The 27,447-nt window shown below is 39.4% G+C and overlaps 1 protein-coding gene across 2 annotated transcripts; it reads right to left on the minus strand.

The window, feature by feature from the left end:
- Positions 1-3,314: 3,314 nt before the first annotated feature.
- LOC131225389 (poly [ADP-ribose] polymerase 2) lies at positions 3,315-27,447 on the minus strand. Of its 2 annotated transcripts, XM_058220917.1 has the most exons (17): positions 27,009-27,447; positions 25,685-25,800; positions 23,964-24,045; positions 21,366-21,598; positions 20,689-20,818; positions 20,339-20,394; positions 17,151-17,224; positions 16,287-16,333; positions 16,079-16,128; positions 13,763-13,822; positions 12,684-12,764; positions 11,346-11,456; positions 11,108-11,183; positions 7,378-7,520; positions 6,715-6,788; positions 4,161-4,266; positions 3,315-3,733 (listed from the first exon to the last, which is right to left on the minus strand). In XM_058220917.1, the coding sequence occupies exons 1-17, from the start codon at positions 27,352-27,354 to the stop codon at positions 3,641-3,643; spliced, it is 1,878 nt and encodes a 625-aa protein (XP_058076900.1). In that variant the 5' UTR covers positions 27,355-27,447; the 3' UTR covers positions 3,315-3,640. The 2 variants fall into 2 exon arrangements, with proteins under 2 accessions (XP_058076900.1, XP_058076901.1); XM_058220918.1 differs by lacking the exons at positions 23,964-24,045; positions 25,685-25,800.

Consider the following 27,447-nt stretch of genomic DNA (forward strand, 5'->3'; position numbering starts at 1 on the left):
TGTGAATTACGTAGACTTTCGTTTTGTTATGAAGTTTTTCATGTTTGATTGGAGGTAGCTTTGCTAGAGCACACGCACGTGCAATAAAGCTCATGTTCACACCATACGTGTGCTAACATCGCACACATTCAACTACTTTATACATCTTTTCCCAAAAATAAATCTAGTTCACTCAGCATGTGGGCCCCAATATTGGAAGCAGGAGGTTGGGTTAGAAAACTTCAGCCGAGTTTTTCAGAGCCGTTAATTTGTTTGGTTGATTGTGGTCCACCTGACTAGTGGAACAACCTGATTCTTGGATTAGGGGATCAATATAGAGTTTCCGCTCTGATGGATGGACTTGATCTTGGACCTATCATGCCATGTTGACATATGTGTGGCGTGTACTTGAGCTGTATTGCCAACATACGTGCCTACTAGAGATGGCCCACCTAGAGATGCCAACACACGTGCCTTCTCTCTTAACTGCACCTTCGATCACTGACCAATACATATTTTGAAGGACAATTTCAATGCCTCCTTATGGTCACACGCGACAACATGGCACACAAGCGTATTTTGATGGGCGAACGAATTTGATCTCTCACACATGTGCTATGTTGGCACGTGTGCTATCGATGAGTGTACTCACATGGTGCATGTCTAATGATGTAAAGCAGGTCGCAGAAGCTTTCATGGGAAACATTGACAGAGAAGGGCCGATCAGAGGTGGAAATGATGCGAACCATCGAAACCTTAAATTAATCGTATCTCGCAAGTCGGAGTGAGTTTTTCGACATATTATATATGATTTTAGGTTGGAAGACTTACTTAAGGCGATCAACCTACTATGCCGAGTTGCCCATGCTGGATTTGTGAGATTTCACGTTTGCGGTCAAAAGTTCCATTTAGTTCCTTTTTACTATAAATAGTAAGTTTTAACTTTAGTATAACTTTTGGCCATTCATTTAATTCTATTTTTATTATAAATAGTAAGTTTTAGTTCACGCATAATTAACTTTTAATCATCTATTTAATTTTGTTTTTACTATAAATAATAAGTTTTAGTTTAAATATAACTTTTAATAAGTTAGTTTGAATATAACTTTTAATCATCCGTTTAATTTAATTTTTATTATAAATAATAAGTCTTAGTTCGAGTATAACTTTTGATCGTTTAGTAAGTTATTGTTTTTATTATAAATAATAAGTTTTAGCTCGAGTATAACTTTTGATGCTTTAGTAAGTAAAACTTCTTCTTGGATTTGAGTTCCTTATTTAAATATTTGTAATTTCATTTTTATTATCAATTAAGTTATTTTGAATTTATTATAAATTATTTTAGTTTTGAATTGAATTAATTACTTTAAATTTATTAGAAATTATTTTTACTTTTATTTATTTTGTGGATTTGAGGAATTTCTTTCTCTGAAAAGTCTAAAGAGTCCTATGAATTCAGCGTAGTATTCCGGATCGACCTCATCACGTCTCTTCCTGCGCCAGTGTCAAAAGTCACGCATGCATACCGGTTAAAGGAGCCAATAATTCCATACGTGTTGCACCTTCTCAAGTCATTTTCTTTTCTATTCCAAGCGAGAATAAGATGGCTCTTTTATGGTCTATCTATGGGTCCAACTTGGCTACATCCATTGATCAAGGACCTGAACATTTCTGGTAATTGCCTCCTGCACGTGCCAACATGGGAGACACGTGTGCCATCCAAATCTCTCATCAGGTTCAACCCTCCATGTACATGCCTTGTCTCTAAACTCCGGCTGGTTAACTTATCAGTAGGGCCAGACACGTGCAAAAGAAATGGGCCATTAAAAGAAACCCACCGTTGGTAAACATTGGACATGCATGTGTGGCCTACACGAGCCACGATCTGACATGATATTTTTCAATCTGGCATTAAAAGGGTGGGACCCAACTGATGAACGGATTTGATCTTGCACATGTACGCTATTTTGGCACGTGTTAGCAACGAGTGAGAGAAAAGTGCACGTGCCCAGTGCACCTGGCGTTTCTCTGAGAAAGAAAGGAATCGAGTTTCTAAGTCTTCCTTCTGCAGACTCAGCTTAGGTAGTCGACCATCAAGCAGATGGTGGGCCCCACACCTACCTGGCTTTTCGTGGCACGGCATCGCACTTGATAGCCGTCCAATGAAGATGGGGCAGCTGTGGAAACGTTTCCAACCACAAAATTAAAGCACATGCAAAACTCAAGCGGACCACACAATAGGAAACAGTCAGTATTGAACGCCTACCGTTAAAAGCTGCTTGGGGGCCACAGAAGCTTTGGATCAAGCTGATATTTGTGTTTTCCCTTCATCCATGTCTGTGTGATCTTATGAACGGTTGGATGACAAATAAACATCTCTATCGACCCTTGGAAGATTTCTACGGTGGATATCCTTATCTCCACTGTTTGCTGCGGTGCGGTCTACTTGAGCTTTGGATATGCTTCAATTTTGGGCTCATGCCCTAAAATGAACTGGAAAATGGATGGACGGCTAGATAATACATACATCACGATGGGACCCACAGAATTTGCTCAGCACGCAATCCGAGTCCTTGGAGACCAACATACACGTACACATCCGGGATAATCAAAACCGTTGATCTGGTAGGTCACGATGTGGTAAAGCTATAACCCTAAATTCACTGCTATTCAGTAATCCTAGTCAAAGAAAGCACATCATACTGTCTCATTAAAAGAGAGGATTTATTGTCACCATATGAACATATTTCAACGTAGATTGTCTTATTATATTATTTATTTACACACAAAAATGGGGTCATGGTTCAATGATCCAAGCCATTGATATGATGATCCATTCATGAATCACCACATCAGAACATCTTAGCAATAGAATCTTAAAACACTATATTTTCTTTCTTAACCATCTATTTGCGGGACACATATCAAAGTCGGACATTTTTTGTGCAACAACCATCTAATATGTACCTCGCTATTAAACATTGCCATTATCATATTTCTAAAACTATGGTCACATATTGCATCATTTTTCAACACACACACACACACATATATATATAATCAAACTCAGCCGAGTCAACTCAGATCAACACACCAAATGACTCTAATCAACCTGAATGATTCAATACAAGGAGTGGCATGTTAGTTAGGCCCACATCTCTCCCTCACAAAGGTTTCGTGTTCAAAAAGGCGACTGAATCAGTCAAGTCGTTGGGAGTCGCCTTTTGAATAAAGAAGAGGGCGCTTTTTGAGCCTGAAACTTTTGTGTGGGAGAGAAGCCGGCGCAGCCAACATACATCAGGTTGTACTCATTTTAGTTGTTAGCCAATTTACTCTAGTAAACATGTTAAACATTTACTACTACTTTAAAATTTAAATATTATTTGTTAGATATGCATCTGAGTCTTACGAGTCGACCTAACCTGGCTGCACATCAAAGAGGGAGAGAGTCTTGAGTCTACAAGTTGACTTGACCTGGCTGGACATGATGACTATTACAGTGCAAATACATAACACAAACTCTAAAAGATACAAGAAAGATTTCTAAAATGGCACATCAATGAGAGTAGAAGGGGCCCATCTTGCATCTGGGAAGACTTTAGAAGTGATGCAAAACTGATCGAATCCTTCGGAACTGGAGAAAAATTCTAGTGGCTGATCATCATTGCTTGTAATTGAAATTTACTTGAACAACATATTGCATCCGAATCTGATCAACATTGTACACAATGTATTCGTTGTACCCCAAGCTACACTGCAAGATTGACAATGATATATGAGAACTGTGACAAATCACAAAAGTTAACCGCCCCTCATTATCCCAACATGGAAATGTGTGCAAGATATTGGCCGGTCATCAGGTGGGTCATGCCATGAATGTGTGGAGGCACAAAAATCAGGCCAGTCCAATCATTAGACAGGCACATGCCTATGGAACAAATGAATGGTCTAAGGGAACGGACCATGTCCACATCAACGTGCATGTGTTGCCCACATGGTGAAATGCCGGCCTTTTTTTTCAGAGTGGCCGCCTATTACTTGTTGGGACCCACCTGATGAATAAACTGAATCTCGCAGATATGATGCAAGTATGGGAGAGTAGGATTCAAGATCCAACCCCCACTATTGGCCATTGCTGGGCTCAAGGATATGCAATTCATCATGCTGATCATCCAAATTACCTCAGGAACCGGATGCTTTGTTGGCTTGCCGAGGGGAACAACAACACCATCTTCAAGTGTCTGAAACTCTGAGGGATCTGGCGCTGTTGCTCCAACACCTTTTGTGCTGCAAATGCATTTGCATTTAAAACAATGCTAGCCAACAAACATACATATGCTTGAAAATCCTACTGCCACAAAGCGAAATAAGGTTTATTATGAATGTAAAGTGAGATTCGAGATCCTACTCCCATCGTGCAAATTTGATTCAAGAGAACTCATTAGAGGAAGATTGAATGGACGGATCGATTAACCAAAAAACAAGGATAGGAAAATTCAACAGTCAGAAATGACTCCAAGGGGATTTGCAAGGCTATTTGGATTATCTCATGGGACCTAGCTAGCCGTTTGAATGCGCCTCTCGTCACACGGAGACTGTCAAAAATCCTATCCAAAGCCTCTGCAGGGAATTCAACCTGAATGGGGGAACCAAGGCTAGCCAATCATATGACATGTCTTCATTGTTTATCTACAATTGGAACTCTTATGTTTCAATCATACTTCTATTATTTTAAATTGCATTGGCATGTTAGAACGTCATCTAGTATTCTTTTTCCTTTCTTTCACGTCGGGATGTGTCTAATCTAATAGAAACCAAGAACTCTCTAACAACAACCACAGAACTGAACTTTTGGCCTACATGCTACCTACAATGTGGTATGGCCTATTGACCAGAGGTTGCTACATGCAATGATCCAAGCAAATGGCTGAACTTGGCCTGCTTTGTGATGCGCGGTGGTGCCTAAGAACACTTTAGGACTCATGCAAGTTGCTGGAGGGAATTAGCCATAGGATTATCAAGAGTACTTTTTTGAAGCATTTTGGTGCTGCTTGCATCCTAATCGACCCAAGAAAATTAAAGACTTTGTATTTATTGTCTTATTATTCCGCCAGGGTTATTTTCATTATTTCTGAAAAGCCATGGCTTAAAGTCCTAATGCAGCGGTCAGCTAGGTTGTCTTATTTACAGCAATATCCTTAAAGAGGCTAGGAGGATTTGACCTATATTTAGGTAGTAATAAGTTAAAAGGTATTTTTTATATTTTCCCCTACTTTCACAGGGATTTTTTGCATTTTCTATAGGCTATAAATCAAAATATTGAGGGAACAGGATTCAGCTTTTTTTGTAAAAGCAGTTGTAGACTTGCAGCAGCTACTATGAATCGTAGGGTTTTCCATGGTTTAGATTCTAGGTAACGCAACTCAGTTTTCTATGTTAATGGATTTTGTGGCCACTTGCATGTGTGAGCTGGAACTCTCTAGTTATTGTCTACTATTCTTGCTAGGAATAGAAATGGCCTAGATTCAGGTTGGGTCATGATCCGCCTGAGCCCAACCCATTTACCAAAAGTGCTCAGAAAACAGACCTGAGCCCAACCCTTTTCCAGTATGAGATTATCTGACCCATGAACAGAGGCTTAAGCCCAAGCCTGCGGACCTTTTGCAAGGATCCACATTAATAATTGCGGCGCATATTTTATTTTATTCACTTATACATACATAACATATATCAGTGACCAGAGTTAGATTAGAGTCAACCCAAGCCTGACCAGTTTTGATACAGGACAATTAACCACTTGCTCTAAAAGCTCGAACTGTTAGAGCATAGCGAATTAATCCCTTTATCTCATAGCCCAGGCCCCACGTCTCATGGGTTAGGACCTCGGCTGAACCCCCCTCGTGGGCCCCAAATCACATGGGTACCGCCTCACACAGGCCGCCCACCCCAAGTGTGTCCCCGCATCCTACAGGCTACCCCACTTGAGCCCGGTGTGAAATGCGCATTAATCACCCCAAGTGAAGAGTCTCGAACACAAGACCTCCCCTGTGGGCCCCGCCCACCCCGAGTGTGCCCCTGCATCCCACAGGCGACCCCACTTGAGCCCAGTGTGAAAATGCCCCTACATTAAGTTTACTTAAATAGACAACATTTTACGACCCAATATACCCCTGAACCTGGCTCTCAAGCAGGTAGGATTGGCAGGCTTGTGGATCAACCATACCCTTTCCAAGCCCTAACTCTTGCTGCATTTTTGGTGATTCTTGGCGGATCAACTTCGATGACTGGAATGCAATCACTGATCATTGCAATCCTACAATTTTCATTGGAATATGCAACTTTGATCATCATCATCTAAGCCTTATCCCAACATACGGGGATTGGCAGACCATGTAACTTAGATATAGAGTTAACTGAAACATTCTATCCTAGAGCTTGAACATTGAATCTAGTAATTGCATGAACCACCTCTGATCAAGTTCTAACAGCCATTGGAGATCATGTAGCAAGTGTACAAGTTTCTCCCTAAATGATTGAATCAGCATACACATTATAATTAGTGGGTGGTCATGCAATTTCATATGATTTTGATTCTGAAGCGTAGCAAACAGATGCCTTATTTTTCTCCTTTTTTTCATTAATTGACTCCATGGATGTGTACTCTCCTTTCTATCCATCAAATAATACCCCATTCGAACTATAATGAGAAAATTAAATAAGACAGCGAGAAGAAACCTTAGCTTTCCCTTCGGCAACTTATCAGCATTATAATTTTCAGATAGAAGCTCAGCCATGTCACCAAGTGCAACCTGTGAAGCAAAAAGGTTCAACATCTCCAAAGTTACATGCTACTACATTAAAGGCAAAGCAGGAGTAATATTAAGACAGTTATGCTAAGATCATACCCACCTCTATATGCATCCACATCAACTAACCTGATACTTTAAAAAAAAAGAAAAAAAACACACGCACAGGTACCCCCACACACTCACGCCATAGTGGAATTTCACCACCTATGGGTACTCGAACCCTTGACCAGGTGTCGAAACTCCTAAGAGTCTACCACCGGAGCAAGTGTAAGGACCCAACTAACCTGATACTTGTGTGGTACATCAAATCAGTACATCATGTGGAACTCATGGCCGGTTCACTCACTGGGTGGGCCACAAGTGTACTTAGGACGCAGAATGATTGCACCCCATTTATTAAAGCGCATCTTTGTCACACAATTGAACTGGATCATCTACCAAGTTGGCCCACCTGATGCTTGGTCAGATGTCCCACATACAGTTGGCAATGTGTGGCCACATGTAGAGGTGTGTGCTTAGTAAGGATTCAATAAGACGAAACTAAAAGTATCCTAATGATCCTCATATTGTTACCAGTTAAGGGAATTACCTCACACAAGAGAAGCACGCCGACCCTACATGCCTTAGTAGAGTAGCAATAATTGGCACTTTTTGAGAACATATCAGCAAAATAAACACCTTTTCCAAACATATAACCTGTGGAAGGTGCTTCTGGAGGAGCGATCCGTAATCCTATGTTTAATCATGACAGAAGCAGTCAGATTTTCTGTATAACTCACCAATTTTGCTTGGAAACAGTATAACACACTCGATTAGTGTTAAAAGGTAACAGAAACTATAGATGACCAGAAAGGAAATATGCTAATCAGAACAATTAATTGCATAAGAGAAATGCTAAGGAGATCCACCCGAAGAGGATTGTGTGTTTTCCTCGCAGTGCATTTGCCAACACTGCACATGTGCGAGACCCAGGCCATTCATCAGGTGGGCCCATGATGAATATGCCCAGGCCCAAAAACCAGACCAGTGCACCATCAAGTGGGCCACGCCTGTATGGGGAAACAGACAGAAGAGTAAAAAGACTGACAGTCCATATTCAACATACTTGTGGCCCACCAATTAGTGGGCCAACCTTGTTGGTCCAGGGCATATTTTCAGTGGGCCCAAACATGTGCCACAAAAATGCCTTCTTCTCGTCACGCATTCTTATTGTAGAATTTTTCTTTATGGCTTGCAAGCAGTGTTCGAAATATCGGTATCGCGCTATGTATCGCACCCTTGGGATACAGATACATATCGGTTATCGCACGGAATATATCGTCTGTATCGCATAATTTATCGCACTTTTTGGGAAACATGGGGAAACATTGGGAAAATGGTTGAATTTTTCAATGAAACTTCAGGGATTGTCAAAAAAGATCTTAATACACAGTTTCAAATCATAACATTGCAAAAAAAAATAAAAAATGCACACAATAGGTTTCTTTTGTATAAGGTCCTAAGCCAAGCGTTGTCTAATTGAACTAAGGCAACTATAAGGTCCTAAGCCAAGCGTTGTCTAATTGAACTAAGGCAACTATATTAAAATAAAATGCATAATATTTATAAATGTTTCAAGAGATGTATAAAAACACAATTATTATTAGGCCAAAAAAATTCTAACATCTGGTTAGTGGACACTTAATTGTTAAACACAATTATTATTATGTGAGCCACACCTCAATGTGCGCGTGATACATCTACACTGTCCATCCTTCTTGCCAATTCATTTTAGGGCATGGGCCCAAAAATGAATCAAATCCAATTCTTAGGTGGACCACACCACAAGAAACAGTGGGCCATGGGAAGTTTTTAATGGTGGACCACACCATAGGAAATAGTTCTTAATAACCATTGAAAACCTTTTATGGGTCATAAAAGTTTTAGATCAAGCTGATATTGCATTTTCTTTCCATCCAGATTTGCATGACCTTGTCAATAGGTTGGATGTTCAATAAACATTATTGTGGACACTAGGAAGCTTTTAATAGTGGAAGTTCAATGATCACCTTTTCTAGTGGTGTGGTCTACCTGGAACTTTTATCAGCTTCATTTTTTGGATCATATCCTAAAATAATATAGAAAAACATATGGATGGCATGGATGTATAATACATCTATAGAGGTGGGCCCTACGGTCAGGGCCTCACCCACATCGCTGGTGGGGTCATACTCCCCAAGTTGGGCACGTAGGCATAGCGGGAAGTTCCTACACTGAGATGTCAGGTGGGGCTGCCGTGATATTTGTGAGAAATCCAAACTGTCCATCCATTTTGTGAGCTCATTTTAGGTCATGCGACCAGAAATGAGGTGGATCCAAAACTCAAGTGGGTCAGACGAGAGTAAAAGTCAGGGAAAGAGTTTCCCACCGTTGAAACCTTCCTAGGATCTACCTTGATGTTTATATGCCATCCAAACCGTTTATAAGGTCATTCCTACTCGGATGAAGTGAAAACACCATAAACATGGCTTTATATGAAACTTCGTGGCCATACAAATGTTTCAAACAGTGGTCACTGAATCCCCATTGTTTCCTCTTGGGCGTCCCACTTGAGTTTTGGATACACTTCATTTTTTATCGCATGTCTTAAAATGAACCCCCAAAACGGATGGGCGGTGTGGATTTATCACAAACACTAAGGTGGGCCCCACCTAGCATCCCAACGTAGGAACTTCCTAAGAAAGGATTTTCACGGGAAATATGTGTCCCGTGCTCAATCCATGCGGAACAGCAATGTGGGTGGGACCTTGAATGTGGGCCCTACCATGATATATTTGTTGTATCCACACCATCCATACATTTGGAGAGATCATTCTAGGTTATGAGCCAAAGAATGAAGCCAATCCAAAGCTCAAGTGGATCCCACCACAAAAAATAATGGGGACAGTGACGACCACCGTTGAAACCTTCCTGGGGCCCACCATGATGTTTATTTGAGATCCAACCTGTTCACAAGTTCATGGAGATATGGAGTATGGGAAAACACAAATATTAGCATGATCAAAAACTTCTATGGCCCTCAAGAAGTTTTTAATGGTAAGCATTCAATCCCACTGCTTTTTGTTATGGGGTCCACTTGAGCTTTGGATATGCATAGTTCTTTGTCCCATGACCTAAATTGATCTCTATAAACAAATGGACGGAATGGATATAAAATATATACATCAAGGTGGGCCCCACCGTATGGGTTGCACCGTCTTAAGTGCAACCGGAGTCGCACCGAATCCAAGAGGACTCAAAATTGGAAGCAGATTGCATACTAAGTAACTCTGTACGCTAAGCATACTGAGTAAACTCTATGGGGCCCACTGTCATTCATGCATTTTATCATTTTATTTTAGGGCTTTAGACAAAAAATTAATCATATCCAAAGCACAAGTGGACCACACCACCTGAAACAGTGTGAATTGAATTTTACAGTTGAAAATTTCTTAGGGCCCCACAGAAGTTTTAGATCAAGATGATATTTGTGTTTTCCCTTAATACATGTTTGTTTGATCTTATGAACAGTTTGGATAACAAATAAACATCACTGGGGTCCTTAGAAAGGTTTCAACTGTGGAAATCAATACCTCCACTATTTCCTTTGGTATGGTCTACTTGAGCTTTTGATATACTTCAATTTTGGGCTCAACCCCTAAAATGATGTGCAAAAATGGATGGATGGCTTGGATAAACCGCATGAATTCACAGTGGGCCCAACAGAATTTACTCAGTACCATAAGAGCGTATTGAGTAACTCAATACGCAATCCGATTTCCTCCGAATAAAAAGGCGCAGCCCTACAATTTCAAAAAAACCTCGATGAAAATCTGATTTCTTTCAAAGCGATTCTACCCAGAAGAAAAAAGCCGAGGGGGGGGGGGGGGTGTTAAATTTATCCGGGGTTGTCGACGATTGGCCCACCAAATCTAGTCGAAGGCCAGCCCTTCAGGTAGATATGAGGTAAGAGATTTTTTCCTATTTCTTACTTATTTTTCAAATTTTTGGAATTGTACGTGGTTATGAAGATATTCCGATGATATCGTGTATGCATTCAAGGGAAAAGTCATGATAAATGCCAATATATCATCGATATTGGCAATATCGCATGATATTTTATGATATTTGTGCGATATATCGCATAAACAGGATTACATGATTTTATTGTATTTCTGAGGGAAATCTTAGGGGTTTCGTATCGCCGACCATCGATAACGATAATATCGGCCGATAGTATCGATACTACGAACACTGCTTGCAAGGAGAATTGGGAATAAATAATGAAGTACGAGGATGACCTTGCGACAGAATGCCAGTCCAATTTGTAAGTCGAGAGCCATGCCACAAAAGCATTCTATTTTTCATGCTAGAAAACTACACACAACCATTCACACATAAAGGGTTAGACCATGAATGGAAGCAAGGAGTCATAAATTCTGAAACTTTCTTGGGTAAAATGAAGATAGAAAGATCTACAGTAACTGAACAGTCTCCTGAGAGCATAAGAGAATTAAATTTCCAAGGTTCCGCAATCACCTTTCTGAAGCGTTCTGCTTCAACTTCCCTAGATGCCTTGAATATTTGTACAATATCAACTGTATAATTTGAATGTGTTTTGGCATGAGTATTCTTCATATACTTCTCTATCTGGAAAACGAAAATGTTACATGGTGATATCATATCACGTTCAAGGTCCATTATTAGGCAATTAAAAGATCAGCAGTGCAAAAACAATTTAATCGTACAAAAGTATATGGCTGGACATAGAAAATGGTTAGAAGAGTTTTTAGTAGAGCATTGTTCACCATAGCCAGTACGTGCACCAGACCAGCATGAATACATTTTCCAGAGAAGAACCGCAGCCACCATTTGACGACATAGACATGAGCCCTTTTATACATCAAAGGAAAATGATATAGGAAGCACAGAACTGGACATTTTCTAGTTCATTAAAAGACGAACTGAAAAACAACAATGCCTTTCATTTCTTTGTACATTTAGGTTTTTTGTAGTTACCTGAGAAGAAGCAGGGAAAACATTCTTCAAAAAGGTTTTAGGTGTGGGGATTTTCCTTTAGAATTTCACAAGAAAAGCAAATACAGTTGCCTATAGTGATGATAATCATCATCATCATCTAAACCTTATCCCAACAAATTGGGGCCAGCCACATGAATCCTTTACCACCATTCCACTCCATCTAGGACCATAACTTCAGTTAGACCATAGGTCTTCGGGTATTTTCTTACTACCTCCACCCGCGTCCTTTTGGGCCTTTCCCTTGACCTTTTAGAGCCTTCAACTTGTACCAACCCACTCTTTCTAAGCGGCACAGTTTGGTCTCTGTTACACATGATGAAACCAGCTAAGTCTACTTTCCCTCATTACCTATTAGTGCTACTCCTAAGTTCCCTCAGTTGCATCATTTCTAATCCTATCATTCCTTGTCTTGCCACTCATCCATCTCAACTACACTTATCCTATGAACATAGTGTTCCTTAACTGTCAAAGATGCCTATAGTGATGATAATAGGCATAATAATTTTGCAATGAAAAGATTGTCAGAAGCCAAACGACAAAAAAGAGACTTCACAAATCTCAGTATGATAATATGATATACAAAAGGTGGATAAGGTTTTGTATTTCTATAAATTTCCCCTTTTAGGACACTTAGACACTCAACACCCATACTGTGTGTCCAGGTGACACTGTTCACTGCATCAAACAGGTATATTACACTTTTATCAGCAGTAAGGAAACATAAAACATAAAACCCATTTCAGGTAGTAGCATTTCATTTGTTGTCACGGGATCAAAGATCAAAATAGGTACAAAGGCCTAGGTTTATTGAGATGATATGATTAAACAATGACTTACCATAGAAAATTCTTCAGAATCAACTTCAAGAGGTGTCAATTCACAATGAAGGTGTTGGTAATGGGAATACAAGGGATCATCCTACAGTATAAGAAACAGGACAAAGGAATTAGAAAGCCAAGTGCAAATTTAGCAAAAAAAAAAACTCAAACATGAAAACCTACCCCGATGTTGTACAATCAATATATACACGCACACATGCGCGCACAATTTAGAAGTAACCTTACTAACACAAATACTTCAACCTAACCCGAGAGAGAGAGAGAGAGAGAGAGAGAGAGAGAGAGGAAGAACTCGATATCTAGTGCCAACTTGGCCCGATTTATATTAACAACATATACATGGGCAGGGCCTTAATTGGGATTGACTGCAAAACAAGATTCATGAAGCCAGGCCCAAAGATGGGACAGGGCTTTGGTGATGATGATGATGATGATGCAATAGCCACTTAATAATTACCTACATAGTTACAATTAGAACCTATATGCATATTTACAAGTGGAAGAGAGAGAGATAGAGAGAGAGAGAGAGAGGGAGATAGAGAGGGAAAGAGAGAGAGGAAACAACATCAAGAAATAACCCAACAAACCCCGTCAATAAACACATTATAAATGCATGCATACATACGACAAATATAAAATAGAAAAGAAAGAACCTAAACCTACCAACAAATCGATACATCCTGCACGTATGCTTCAGTTACACACTTATTCAAAGAAAAGTAAAAGAAAGAAAATGAAGGGGAAACAACCACCCAAAACTCAAAATCACCCTAGCTATTCGATCAATGCTTCAATTGTTGAAAGAGACATTACAAAAACCCTTTCCCTAAATGAAATATCCTTAATGGAGGAGTTGGGGAGAAAATCTCACTCGATTGCACTTTATGATGCAACAGAGTTAACCAGTAAACTCAGTCAATACATGTGGGAATCAAGTGTTATGGCATGAACTACCAATTCGCTGAACACTTCTGATTTCAGCCAAAACCCCTAGTCACCTGGATATTTGAATTTTTCTGGCTTATGAGTGTGGCAGTCAACCTAATTATAAAGGACAATTCCAAATAGAAAACATACCTGGTCATTGTCGTCTTTCAACAATTTAGAGGCAACCTCAATCTCACCTAGTGCTTCCACCTTCAATTGCAGACAGAGGAGGTTCATGTTATCTATTTATTAAAATGAGATCAAATGTAAATAATTGAATATCCTTTTTTATTAATTAAACAATTGAATATCATGCCATTTGCATATTAAATTTGCAGCAAATTAGTTTGTAAGCCAATGTTAGAAGCAATGCAATTGCATTCAATGTTTTGCCTGGTATGATTAATAGCTTTAAAACTTGACACAGGGGTAAGTCAAAGTATATTGGAATTTCAGATAACCTCAATAGCAATGAGATCAATGCAATCTCATGATAGCCAAAGGACCTGAATGCCAAAAATTTAACACATTCAAGGAGTTTAGCAACAAGTATTTTTAAATGAGATATGGTTACTATTCACAATTGTTTAGTCAAATGTACCCTGTGAATTTAGCAGTAGCAGATATTCATATTCTATCCATTAAATCAATGTACAAATTACTTCTGAAACTGCTCAAAGAGAAGGAACAAACATTCATCATTCAGTACAAACAAAAGAATCTAAGAAAACATAGCCATAGTATCATTTGGTTTGTTACAAAGAGCGAATGGGGAACATCTTTAACTTATAATTGACTGCATGCACAGGTCTGGTGAAAGAGGAATCATATGCATGTAAGTCAAACAAACCAATCCCTGAAATGCTTCATCACCTTATGAGCAAATCAAGAATGATGAGTTTGTTAATTAGATATCCTTTATCACCAATCATGCATTTTGCAAAAAAATCAGCAATATTCCAATTTGATGATGTTGAAACAATATGCTTGAACTGTCTCCAAATAAAATCAAGTGGCATCCTAAGATGCTTTGCCAACACTTGAGAAGTATGGATCAATTCAATAAGCAGTTGTCTCTAGCATCTTTATAGCAGGTACGAGATTAAAGAAGCAGATAAATAATGGGACAGAATATTGATCCAACCTCGACATGTGTCTAAGCTATTCCAATACCCACTAAGTCACCCCAATCTGAGGATCAGGTTTCAAAACAGTGGAATGGGTGTTGCTTTTCTCTATCCAGAAAATAAGAGGCATCCAAAGAACTGATGGAATGTCACTGAACAAAAGAATTCACTTAACCAAATATACATGATTGGAAAATTAGGCTGCAACTCAGAATAAAATACTGATCTCAAAACTTCCATAGGGGACTCCACATTCAGCAAAAATCGTTAAGCTTATGGATTTCACTTTGATTTGCAAATCTGAAATTCACACGCGCGCACGCGCACACATGTGTGTGTGTGTGAGAGAGAGTGAGTGAGTGAGAGAGAGAGAGAGAGAGGTGTTTTAAAACCCGGACCAGATGGAATGGTCGGTTGATTAACTGGCCACAAAAACAGGTTGGGCTAGTAAAACAGGGTCATTGCAGCAGTCACCTATTTTCTTCTAGAAAGCATGATCATTTATGAGAGTGAAGACCTTCTCGACTATCCCAAGATCATGCTGCTTTGTTGTGATCTTTATTCTTCAACTAGTTGGGCCAAGGCTGCTAAGATGATGATGATGATATACATTGAACTTCTAGTCGACCTAGGGTTAGAACAGGTCAGCCCAGTTATACACCTACTGTTGGAGTGAATACCCAGAAACGAGCTGTTGTGTGGTGCATGGTTTAAAATCTCAGTCCACGTTTCTCGAATGGGGGGAGTCTCACAGACCACCATGCTTATGCTGTGGTGGTTTATTTCATGAGAAAATCATCCTTGTTTCAGCAGACTTTATCAAATGGTAATAGCAGATCAGAATCAAGATTCAAGGAGATCATGCTTCTTAGAACTGTGGGTCTGCAAGGAAACTTTCAGATGCATAAGCATTTCTGGGAACACAGTTATTCAGAGAACTGATCAAATCACATGTTACAGTCCGAAACTTGACCATACATAGGTATCACTTACATAGACTATCTTTATTGTAACAACAAAATCCCATGTCAGCTAAGTTAATTTTAAGACTGGTATCAATCTTACTCTAAGCCAGTGGAGCCATACATCATTTATATTTTTTCACTACTAGTGCCATTTCTTCAGGCCACTGTCAACCATTTGAAGTAGAAAAAGCACCAGCAGATGAGCCAACATAGAAAAGAACTTCCCTTCGCCTCCGTATTGAAAGAGAAAAAATGAATTTCCAGTTACAGAATCCAAATTCAGGGCAAAGTGGAACCATTAACTATTGATTGTGAATTCATGAATTGTTCTTGGATTTGGATCTTCTTGTTTTATGAGAGGAAAAACGAATTACCATTTCCAACTTGCTTTTCAATTTCACAGGTGTGTCGATGACAAAGTCACCTGCATTCCACAGAAATTAGACCCATGTATTTATGGTTAAATCTAATAAATAAATACGATTTAACTACCAAAACTAAATATCATGAAACTTGCTTGTCAAATGGCTGCATAAAACCATAAAATATAACTAAGCTTATTAAGAGAGCAGCAAAACATACGCATCTTCCTAAAGCCAAAGTCGTGGGGGATCACAGTGTAGAACTCTCTGCAATGAAAGTGGACAGTGAAACATGATATAAATATCAAAGTCAGGTAACATGTTAAATTGAACTTTAAGATATTCGTAGAACAATTCAGACAAATGCCCAAGTAAATTTTACATATAAACCCTTCGAAAAACAAAACAAAATTTACATGGAAGGCATGATGAATGGAGGTTACTAATAGCCGTATAGATTATTGTTATGCATACTACATCAGTACCTACATTTGTGCACCTATATTTACATCATATTTTTTGTGTAATAAACCATATCCACATAAAATACAAGCACATTTAGGGGTTCCATGTCCGCGGTAACAGATGTTTGTTTCTAATAAATAACCGGGCTGTGGTCTCCATCAAAGATATTCTACACACATACATGAATTAGGTTTTTTTTTTTTTTTTGAAAGGTGATATTATATTAAAAAGAAGAAAACAGCTATAGCAAGACAAACTACAGCCAGCAAAAACAGAAACTGAATACAAAAAGAAAAGAAAACAAGGAGAAGGCCTAGAAAAACTAGAGACCTAGAAAACTATGGGTACAACAACTAGTACCACCACTGGAGAAAGGAACCCTCTAGCTTCAAGGAGCCCAGTCCATCAAAAACTGTGTAATCCTCAAGAAAACCCCTGCCTCAGATCTTTGCTTGTTGCGAAAGCAGAGATCATTCCTTTCTACCCAGATTGACCAAAGCACCGCAAGCAACGCAACACGCCAATATGTATAATTATACCAAAACTATGATACCAAAATTGCATATTCAACAAATTGAATTTAATTATGTAACCTCCACTGCATGAAATAGACGCTTACCCACTTAATAGCTCAAGTTTTTTCCTGTCAGATTGGCCTATCACATCAGATATCCGCTTCAAGACATCATAGCCCTAAAAAATCAAATGAGTGTGATTTATGTACTCCATAATCAGATTCAGATCTAGGTAAAGATGAGAAGATCGAATCTATTTTGTGTAAAAGATGTAAGTATACCATCAAGAAATGCAATAATTGAATAGCTAAAAATTGCAGTTATTACACTAACGCCATTCTGCAATAGAAGTTACAAACTGAAAAACATTCAAGGAAAAAAGAAAAAAGAAGGAAAGGAAAAAAGAAAAACATAATTGTGAATTATATTTTCAAGATCATGTCCCTTCATCATCTATATTGATGTGTTTGACATCAGTATACCATGACTTGGTACTAAGGACATTTAATAGAAAGTTGAAGCCCTCTCATATATTTTCAAGATCATGTCCCTCTCACAGATTTTTTTGTCATTGGGAGGCAGATTGAACTTGATAAAGGCTTCTCTTTCTAACCTTTTCCTATCTACCTTCTCTCCCTGTTTCATTGCCCGAAGTCTGTTATTCTTCAGATTGACATACTTCATGGGCACTTCCTGTGGCTGTGGCAAGCAGGAGATGTACGTAGTAAATTTCCTCTTCTCAGATGGAGTGAGGTTTGCACCCCTACTTTGAAGGGGGGGGGGGGGGACAGATAGTAGCGGCAAAATATGGCCTTTCCTTAATCCCCTTAAGGTTGGTGGACTTAAGGATTCCTCCCTCTATTGTGCTTCCTTCATTTGGAAAGGTCTAGCGAGGATGGCCCCAATGGCATTTAAAAGGATTTCTTTCTCCCTTGGAAATGGCATGAGAATTAAGTTCCAGATAGATTCTTGGTGTGGAATTCCCACCCTAGCCGATTCCTTTCCGGCTCTTTTTGCTGTCAGCCAAAATCGTAATGTTTTGATGAAGGATGGCTTTGTGGAAGATGAGAGGTGGGGTGTGGATGCCCCCCCAAACCTGTCTGATTCAGAAATTCGGGATCTCATTCAGCTTCTTCTCACTTGCAAGTCCTCGCTCCCTCTCCAAACGTAGAAGATGCCAGCCTTTGGTCACTCGTGGGCTCAGGATTGTTCTCTGTTAGATCACTCTATAGATCCCTCTCAACTCTGGAGGTCTCATCTTCTTCCTACCACACAGGTCCGTTGTGGTCATATGGGGTGCCTCCCAAGGTCGCAGCTTTCAGGTGGTTGGTGGAACGGAACAGACTTTTGACGATCAACAATTTGAGGGAAAGGGGATTTTCCATCCCAAATGTGTCTTCTCTGTTTTCGTGCAGAAGAAACGGTAGATCACCTCTTTATCCACTGTCCTTTCCCTTCAGATATCTAGTGGAGCATCCTTCACTTGGCTGGAGTCTCCTGGCCAATGCCAAACTCTATGGAGCTTCTTTTCTACAGTTGACATGGGGAGCCTCGAGGAGGCCTTAGAAAAAAGAAATGGAGGACCCTCCTGCTGGCTATTCTTTACGCTGTTTGGGCTGAAAGAAACAACCTTGGATTCCAGAATCTGAGCATATACGGCGGGAGCTTTTTCAAGGGTACTGGTGTTTTTTAGGGATTGGGCTCCATGGTGTTCTTCTTTTCCAGGGTTCCTCACCAGTTGTGGGACCGGTTTTTGTTTTCTGTTTCTTTTTCTAGGTTTTTGTCTTGTTTTGTTAGTTTCTGTTTTTCTCCTTTCTTTTTTCTATTCTTCTTGTTTTACTTTTTGTTTTTGTGCTCCTTGTAGTTTTTCCCAGCAATAAATTATCATCTTCTAAAAAAAAAAAAAAAAATTAGAAAGTTGAAGCCAATGGTTTCCTAGGGAAATGCTTACCATCCAAACATGACTATTAGTATGGATTGGAAGCAGGTGAGATAGACCAAGTTGGACCAAAGATAGAGGAATTGTTCATAACAGAAGGAAACAGAAGGAAACGAAAGGAATCATCTGATGAACCACAAAGAAATTTGGCCAACCAAACCACTGTGCATCCTCAATAGAGGGATAAGCATCAATGAGCAGATTGGCCGTTGATTCCTTCAAAATAACTCCAAGAGGAACACTGGAAAATTCTAACAAGCATGGAGTAGAGAAACAAAAATTCAATCATTGTGGGGCTGAAGTCAACTGACAGTTATTTTCCAGCCGAATACATTGGTGAAGAGGAAAATCCTTGACGCAGATCATGGAAAGGCTTGGCTTGGGGGTGTTGATTTAAGCACTTTATTCCATCAAAGAAGTTGATCAATGTCGTTTGACGAAATGGGATCCTCTTTTTCACCAAAGACAACATTATAAGGTTTTAATTAGCCTAAGCCTGACCTTACAAATCAACGAGAAGTAGGTGAGGAAGCATGAATCATAAGTATGAAATCGGCTTCTTCTTTTTAGTTGCAGCACCGAGGAATTGCGATATCCAATAGCAAGAGATCTATCATAAGATTATTCCAGTAGCCGTAAGTTTCACTAAAGTGATCTGCCTTAGCATCATAATCCAGTGCTATTGCTCCTACAAACTACCACATTCCCCCCCTGCTCCACTTGACAATCCATAGGTTTCAATGCAGAATGTATTTGTTGACAGTTGTCATCTCTATGTTTAGCAGCTTTTATTGATCCAGAAACTGAACAACCAGCTGAAAAGTGAAAAGTGGAATTCCCATTTTTTATTTAGGGTGCATCCTGGTCATGGCAGTTTCATGACTGACATGATGCATTACCATCAAATCATGGTTGAGAAAAGAACGGAGACTTCCCAGTCTTATCTCAAACCATGACTTGGGGTGGATGTGCCAGTCCACTGAATTCTTTATCTCGACCATGATTTGGGAAAGAAATGCTAGTCCACTAAATACAGGTCTTTTTTTTCTCAAACTGCCCCAAACAACCAGTATAAAGTTTGGGAGCCCCAGCAACCACGATGTGGTTGTGGTGGTGACTGGTGGTACATTAATTATAAGCTAAAGATATTGACAAAAGTCTTCCACATGTTCCTTATTATTGTAGACGACTTCAAGATTGTTTCATTATCATCCTTTGTACAAACATAGTTTCTTTACTGGATTTGTAAGTCCATTCTGTTCCATGCTGTCACTCAATCTACAGAAAGCAGATAAAGCCATTCACAATATTCACTGGAATTGAAAAGTCAGATGCATGAACTCAAAGCCTGACCTTCAAAATTGTAGATTTGCTTAGCTTACCAAGTGGCAGTTTTTCAGCATTGTATCCTAAAACAAGGCAAAGCAAAAAACCAACAAGGTAATAAGATAACCAATGGTATATCACAGAATAAAAGTCAAGTTAATAGTTTGGCAGAATTAATGGAAATACAACACCAGCAATGTTGAAATGCAAAATAGCACACTTGGACTAAGTTCAATCTGACAGTGACACCAACTGTCAATCAAAGGCTGTAGCAATCATAATAAAATTCATCAGGATAGATTTCACTTTATTGTCAATTCTTTATCATCCAACTACGACTATCTGAAATGTGCATTCGGAGTATATGAAATACTGACCTATTTCTAACATTTGCTGCTTCATCATGCTGATATTGCAAATGAGAGAGATGAACTTTGCAAGGCGGGGTTCAAGTCGTGTCTCCCGAAGTTGACTACCAATTATAGAGCCATTGGGTTTATTACAAACCTGGTAATGATGTTTGGATCTTAGCAGCAATACAATGTTTAGACATCCAACTCAAGAAACATACTAATTGTAAGGAGGACATAAATTCAACAAAGAGAAATGTGATGGCTACTCACAAGAGAAGCTCAAATGGCTCTTCACACACATGCCAATGTGGACATGCATGCTGGGTCATATATTGGGTAGTCCCCCCCATTTATGCCATGGCCCAAAAATAAGGCCATTCTGGTCTTTGGGTGGGCAGCACGCATATAGAAATTGAAGGATAAAAAGTTGACCATTGATCCAAATTCAATATACATCTATGGCCTACATGATGACCTGACTGGCGTGGTATTCTAGCCATGCAGATACACAGCCTACCAGATGAATGGCTAGGATCTTGCACACAAGTACCACATTGGCACGTGTGGAGAGTAAGATCCAGAATCTGACTCTCATGAGCATACACAGAAGGGCTCTTCAACCAACGGGTATTGCAAGATTTCGAGAAACTAAATGTCCAGTCAAAATAACCACAAGTAATAACTGGAGAAAACCAACATACAACTGCTTTTTCTGCTTCGCTGTAGTCCATTTCCAACCAAGTATAGCACTTCGGATAACAAATAAATTCTTTGCGATCCAACCATTGATTCTTTGTTTTGTCAAAGAATTTCTGCTGGAACTCATTGATTGCACCGTCACAGGAGGTGTAAGGTCCATGTAGCTTATCTTGACCTTTTACTCCAACTCTTCCCCATCTATTGTAAACCAGGAACGTGCCGCCATCATCAGATTCTGCGGATGCAATTGTATTATCACCAGTGAGGATCCCGATGAATAAAAACAGTAATACAGCAAAACAAATATTGGGTACATTTGGGTGCATAGTAAAATCACAGTTGGCAGGGCAGACTAATACACATTGTTTGGGGCAGTGCAGAAATATGTCTTCCCTTATTCAATTTTTTGCCCCAAAATCACATGTGAGATGCAAAGAGTGGTCATGAGTGCTCACATCACTCATGATTGGACATGGTGCATTGCAGCCACCTCAGGAAGCAGAAAATACCAAACACACCCGGAACTTGTTGTAGAGATAAAAAATTAAAACGTTATCTATTTCGTGAATTGTCAAGGCAACAATATTTTTAATCTAGAAGGCACTTATATAAAAGCCATATGCATGAAGTTCAATTTGGTATGTGAGAACTGATTGGACCAAATACAGCAATCTGACAGCATCACCAACACTAAGTAAACTTAAGACTTCTCAGAATATTTTTTCCCATAAGTGGAAGTTCCCAAAAAGCAGGAAGGTAATGGAAACACATATCTGGCATTTAATTGGTTCTAAAAGCCAGTTAGTTCACTTCGCATTCTGTATTTAGAGTGATTGAAAAATGGTGGAAATGCTGCAGATATGCATACTTACAAGAAGATCTTACAGATTGAATAACAACAGTAGTATTTAAAAATTTAAAAAAAAAAAAAAAAAAAAAAAAACAGATTAAATAAATTAAGGCATGATCATAACCAGCAGAGTGAAAGGAAAGACTTGAAATTTATTCAAACAATGAAACTCAAAACTAATCAAATTTGACATGTGACCCACGTGTATAGGATAAAAAGTCAATCAACTCACAAATATAACCTGCTCTTACTCCTAGAAGGCTAGAACATTGCAGTCATCAAGAAGCTGCAATCATCATCATCATCATCGTAGCCTTGTCCCGGCTATTTGGAATTGCCTTTATGAATCCTCTTTTGCCAGTCATTGCAAAACAAACCAGAGATCTCATAATTGTTTGGCCAAAGTTTTATCACCAACTGCATACCTGACATCAACCCTCCTTCACCTGAGGTTGGGGCCGTTGGCTCATCACATAAAGGAACATGCAGACTAAATTTACTAATATATGTGCATATAGGAGGCCATATTATTATCTATATAGTCCTGACGATAATATTTATAAATAAAAAAAAATATTCCTGAAGATATGAATATGCTAACGTACAATCTCAAATTTCAAGAATTTGCATGCTGATGTTAAAACACATGATGATTGAGTATAATGTTACACATATTAAGTACCTAGAAATAACATGTAAACAATACATATGTAATGCAGGGGCATTTTCACACCCAGCTCGAGTGGGGTGGCCTGTGGGACGCAGTGGCATACTCGGGGTGGGCAGCCCGCGGAACCCATGGATTGGGGGCCATGTGAGGCTGGTGGCTCATGTGAGGCGGAACCCATGGATTTGGGGCCCACAAGAAGGGTTCGGCCAGGGACCTAACCTATGGATTTGGGGCCTGGGCTATGAGATAAAGGGATTAATTCGCCATGCTCTATCAGTTCGAGCTTTTAAAGCAATTGGTTAATTGTCCTGCATCAAATTGGTATGAGAGCGAGAGGTCTCGTGTTCAAGACACCTCACCGGGGGTGATTAATGCGGGGGCATTTTCATCAAATATGCTAGGTATTAATTGCATGATAAACTCGAGAATATAAAGTGTTAATTGCATCAAGAGGCTACAATCACATTTCTAGTTTTTTTTTTCATCATTTTCTTTCATTTTTAGTGAATGCTTTCCTTTGTATCATTCCACTCTCGTCATGTTCAAAGAACATCAGAGACAGTTTACCATTCGAATAAGTGTGGTGTGTGTGTGTGACACTCTCTCTTTGTATTTGTAAATAAATATGTTTGCTACTTCATTATTAAGAGAATCGCATCATTCCTCCAATTTACACATGCAACAGCTCATGTCTACAATATCATTACTACATAACCAAATTATATAACAAATTATATAAATAATAATATTAATTAATTAATTAATTTAGAAAACAAAGTTACAAAGGCCAAAGTTTGGCTGGTTGTAAGAACTAAACCTTGAATTAACAGCAAGTCAATAAAATTGCACCTTTCAAAAATAAAAAACAATGCTGACGAAAGTTAATTGGCTACCAGCAAAAACACATAAACAAAACCATGGATCTAAAGGATCACAGTGCCAATCACTTGTCATATTGCAAGATCTGGGAGAGACCTGAAGGAGCAGTAGCTCATAGAAACCTCTTTTGATTATAACCATCAAAAGGACAAAAAGAACTAATTGGGTAAAAGGAAAAGGTTTAAGGAAAGAAAAATTTACCAAGAGCTTGAATCACATAGAACTTGTTGTTGTTTGCCCCAACATTTGTTTGATTCAGAATGGCATCATAGATTTCATCACCCTGCCACAAAAGGGAAATAACTGCCTGCCTCTCAATACAACTTAGTGAGCATAGTATATACAATATATTCTAGTATGAGTTTCTCACTAATAACACTAGTGGATATGGCACATGCAATGCACATGGAGAGAGGGGTGAGAAAGAAAAGGGGAGAGTGAATCGGAGGGAGGGGTGCGACTACACGCAGAGAAAGGGATAATCGCTTTTCGATGGTGGGTGTCACATCCACATATTTCCGTTGGTGTGGCCTGCTTGAGTTTGTGATCTGCCTCATTTTTAGGCAGACGTCCTAACATGAGCCTCCTCAACTGATAGACAAAACAGATGTCACACAAACATCACAGTGGGCTCCACATGGCCTTTTGTTGGACGGTCGTTCACACCCCTACCCATACCATGTTTAGATATAGTAGAGATATTGAACTGTGAAGAAGGCATAAGTTCCATCTACCCCATCAAAGGAAATGTCAACTACACATGACATCTTAAACTATTTCATGTTCCTTTGTCATGATTGAGTGCTATTCACATTGCTTCCCTCAATCATGCAGGGGAAATCAAATTCAGTGTCACTATATTCAGGAGCAATATCAAACTGGTCTTATCTCTGTTCCACATTTAGCTAGAAAAGATTGGACTAAACTCATTGACTGCTTTCAAATCTTCAAGAATGCCATATAGAGGATAACTGCCCGTGCTTTTTGTCAGTGAGAGAAATATCAAAATGCTCTTAGCTGAAAAGTGAGCATCCGTGCTGCAAAATTTCATGGGTCACCCATACTTCTTGGTCTGCTTTCTGGTTCTGCTATTTGTGTACAATTCAAAGCTACATTGAAGTCACTGGGAAACACATTCTCGCTACTAGTTTTTGTATGTAGTTTTAAGGTTCAGAAACAATAAATTTAGGATTTCTGGCCTCTTTCTAATCTGATATGATGTCTAAATAACCATCAATAAATGCACATGCTAACCAAAAACACTTTTAGGATGGCTCCAAGTCACATAAAAATGACCTGGAGACATTGGCAAGCGCATATTGATATAAAACAGAACACCATTGTCATTGACACTATAAAAAGTGAAGAAGCAAATTGTAGAACAAGCTGTACCCAAGTCACTAGCCACATGACTAGTCAATTCATTGCATATAAACCCAAACCTGACAAGGCTGCTGTTTGGATGTACCCACAGAATGTTAAGGAAGCAAGATGAGAAATAACCTAGCTACATTTTGCAGAGCAAGGCATGGTGATAATATGTTGAACCCATCATTGCTGCATTCTCATTTCAGGTGGAGAACGAATCTGCTTATAATACTAACACATTCCAAACAGGCCCCAATGTTTGAATTCTAATCAACACTGCAGAAAATCTATCCTTAGAAAGTAACAAGTCCTACTTCTCTGTGGGGTTAAGTTTCAAATGCAACTTCAAGAATGCAGTCCGAACATTAATTCTGTACATGGGGGGGAAAGCAAGGTATAGCTCTGTAAATAGTGTGCAGGTAAGAGATCGCGAAAATTATTTGCAGATGCTCACATTACAAAATTTCGATATCAAGTATGAATGCTCTAGCAGGATTCTTAACCAAATAAAACTAGAGTTTTGGCAAATCAATGAATACAATGAGCATACATACATGCTGCAAAACATGGTAGTTTGACTTTATATGATCTGGGAGCCATTGATCCAAAACTGCACCACCTTTCTTGGTAGCTGTGACCAATTTCTCCTTATCATCATCAACTTCTTTCTCTGCAGTGACATGTTTGAATGATATTTTAGACTAGAAACCCCAACAAACAAATGAAACTGAAGTCTGCCACAAAAGAACAAACTCTGGTGGATATATGGCTTGATCGCATTAACATCTTCCAAAAGAGATAATTTTTACTCTTTGCACTGTTCATATGATATGGAGACCTGATGAACACCCTCTTGCTGGAAAGTTTGTTAGTGATCAATCATTTTCATCATCAGTGTAGCCATGCCCCAGTTATTTAGGGTTAGAGTTTCTTTTACATCACTATGTCACTTACAACTTGTGAGTCAGTTACTAGCAGGGGGGGTGAGATTTCACTTCCTTGACTAAGCATACCTCTCTGCAATTGGAGAGCAGCAACAGCAGCTCCATATTACAGAAATTTTGAATCCATGGGGCCACTTTTGTGGCCCACCTGATGATTGTTTTAGCCTAAGAATCAACTCAATGACATATCTATACCAGACTTTTTTAGGTAATTTGAAGATTTTTTAGTGATTCTCTACTCTAAGCTTTTTTTGGTGTGAATACACCGCCTCTTACCTATAATTGACTTACAGGTTACCCAAAAAAAAAAAAAAAAAAATTTGCTTACATTTAAGTGACTTACACTTACATGTTACATCCAACTGGGCAGCATGTAAGGGCCTGTGTGGTTTTCCAATTACAACAGCAAATGAGTAATGATTATTTACACTTGTAACTGTGTGGTGACATCAGTTACATTCGACTGCGATGATGATTTTGCTGCATAGTTTGTTTCACCCACAAAACACTGTAAAAATGGTAGTTTTATAAGGTGAAAATGTAATGATTACAATTTACTTTACCTACTTCCTTCACAAATGTATTTCGACTCTTGATTTATGAGCCATAATTCTTGTTTAAACAAACACCTGGAAACGATAGTATGGCTTACTTACTTTGCATTTCATATGAAATTGGAAAACCAAGCAGACCCCAAGTGAATATCACTTTTAGGAAGAAACTTCTCACACCAGCCCCATTAAATTTACTGGCAGTTTTGCGTTGTAAGTTACTTACACGTAAATTTCCTCCCCCAAACACCACCTATCAGTCACTTCCCACTTACAGAACTTACACGCATTCAAACGATCCCCAATACTCTATCATCTCAATATCTCAGTGTAATTAAACAACGGAGCAAGCCGCAGCTTAGAATCTGGATGAAATGCCATACCTTCCGGAACGTCGTCCAAGCCCTCCTTGATAGCCGCGCATATCCGCTTGACTAGGTCTTTCTTCGAGCCGCTCGCCGATACGCCGTGAAGCGCCGCCTGTTCCCGCAACTGCTGGATGCCCATCCCGCTGATCGTTTCAACAGAATCGACCTTCTGGGACTCGGCACCGTCCTCGTTTGGCCGCCTTCTCGGCCTTTTCTTACCAACGACGTCGGATGAGGAATTGCCGTCGTTGCTGCAAGCGGATTCGAGCCGTTTGAGTAGGACCAGCTTGGTCCCGGAGGTGTCGAGGCCGCGCTGGGCGAGGAGGGTTCGGATGTCGTCTACTTTGAGTCTGGATGACATGTTTGGACGGGATATTGCGATTGGAATGAATTGTAATTTGGATGGAGAGAAAAGGCGGGAAGTAGGGGGGTTTAATAGTGTTTGGACTGTGGC

The sequence above is a fragment of the Magnolia sinica genome, chromosome 14 (assembly GCF_029962835.1).
Source record: "Magnolia sinica isolate HGM2019 chromosome 14, MsV1, whole genome shotgun sequence".
NCBI classification, from domain to species: domain Eukaryota; kingdom Viridiplantae; phylum Streptophyta; class Magnoliopsida; order Magnoliales; family Magnoliaceae; genus Magnolia; species Magnolia sinica.

Bases quoted from the DNA above. Each gene is read 5' to 3' on its own strand.
- LOC131225389 (XM_058220917.1), bottom strand. From the start codon at position 27,354: ATGTCATCCAGACTCAAAGTAGACGACATCCGAACCCTCCTCGCCCAG. The intron at 20,395-20,688 runs GTCAGTATTTCA...GCCTTGTTTTAG, and splicing joins GCAGCAAATGTTAGAAATAG to GATACAATGCTGAAAAACTG. The intron at 16,129-16,286 runs GTATGTTTTGCT...TGTGGAATGCAG, and splicing joins CTTTGGCTTTAGGAAGATGC to GTGACTTTGTCATCGACACA.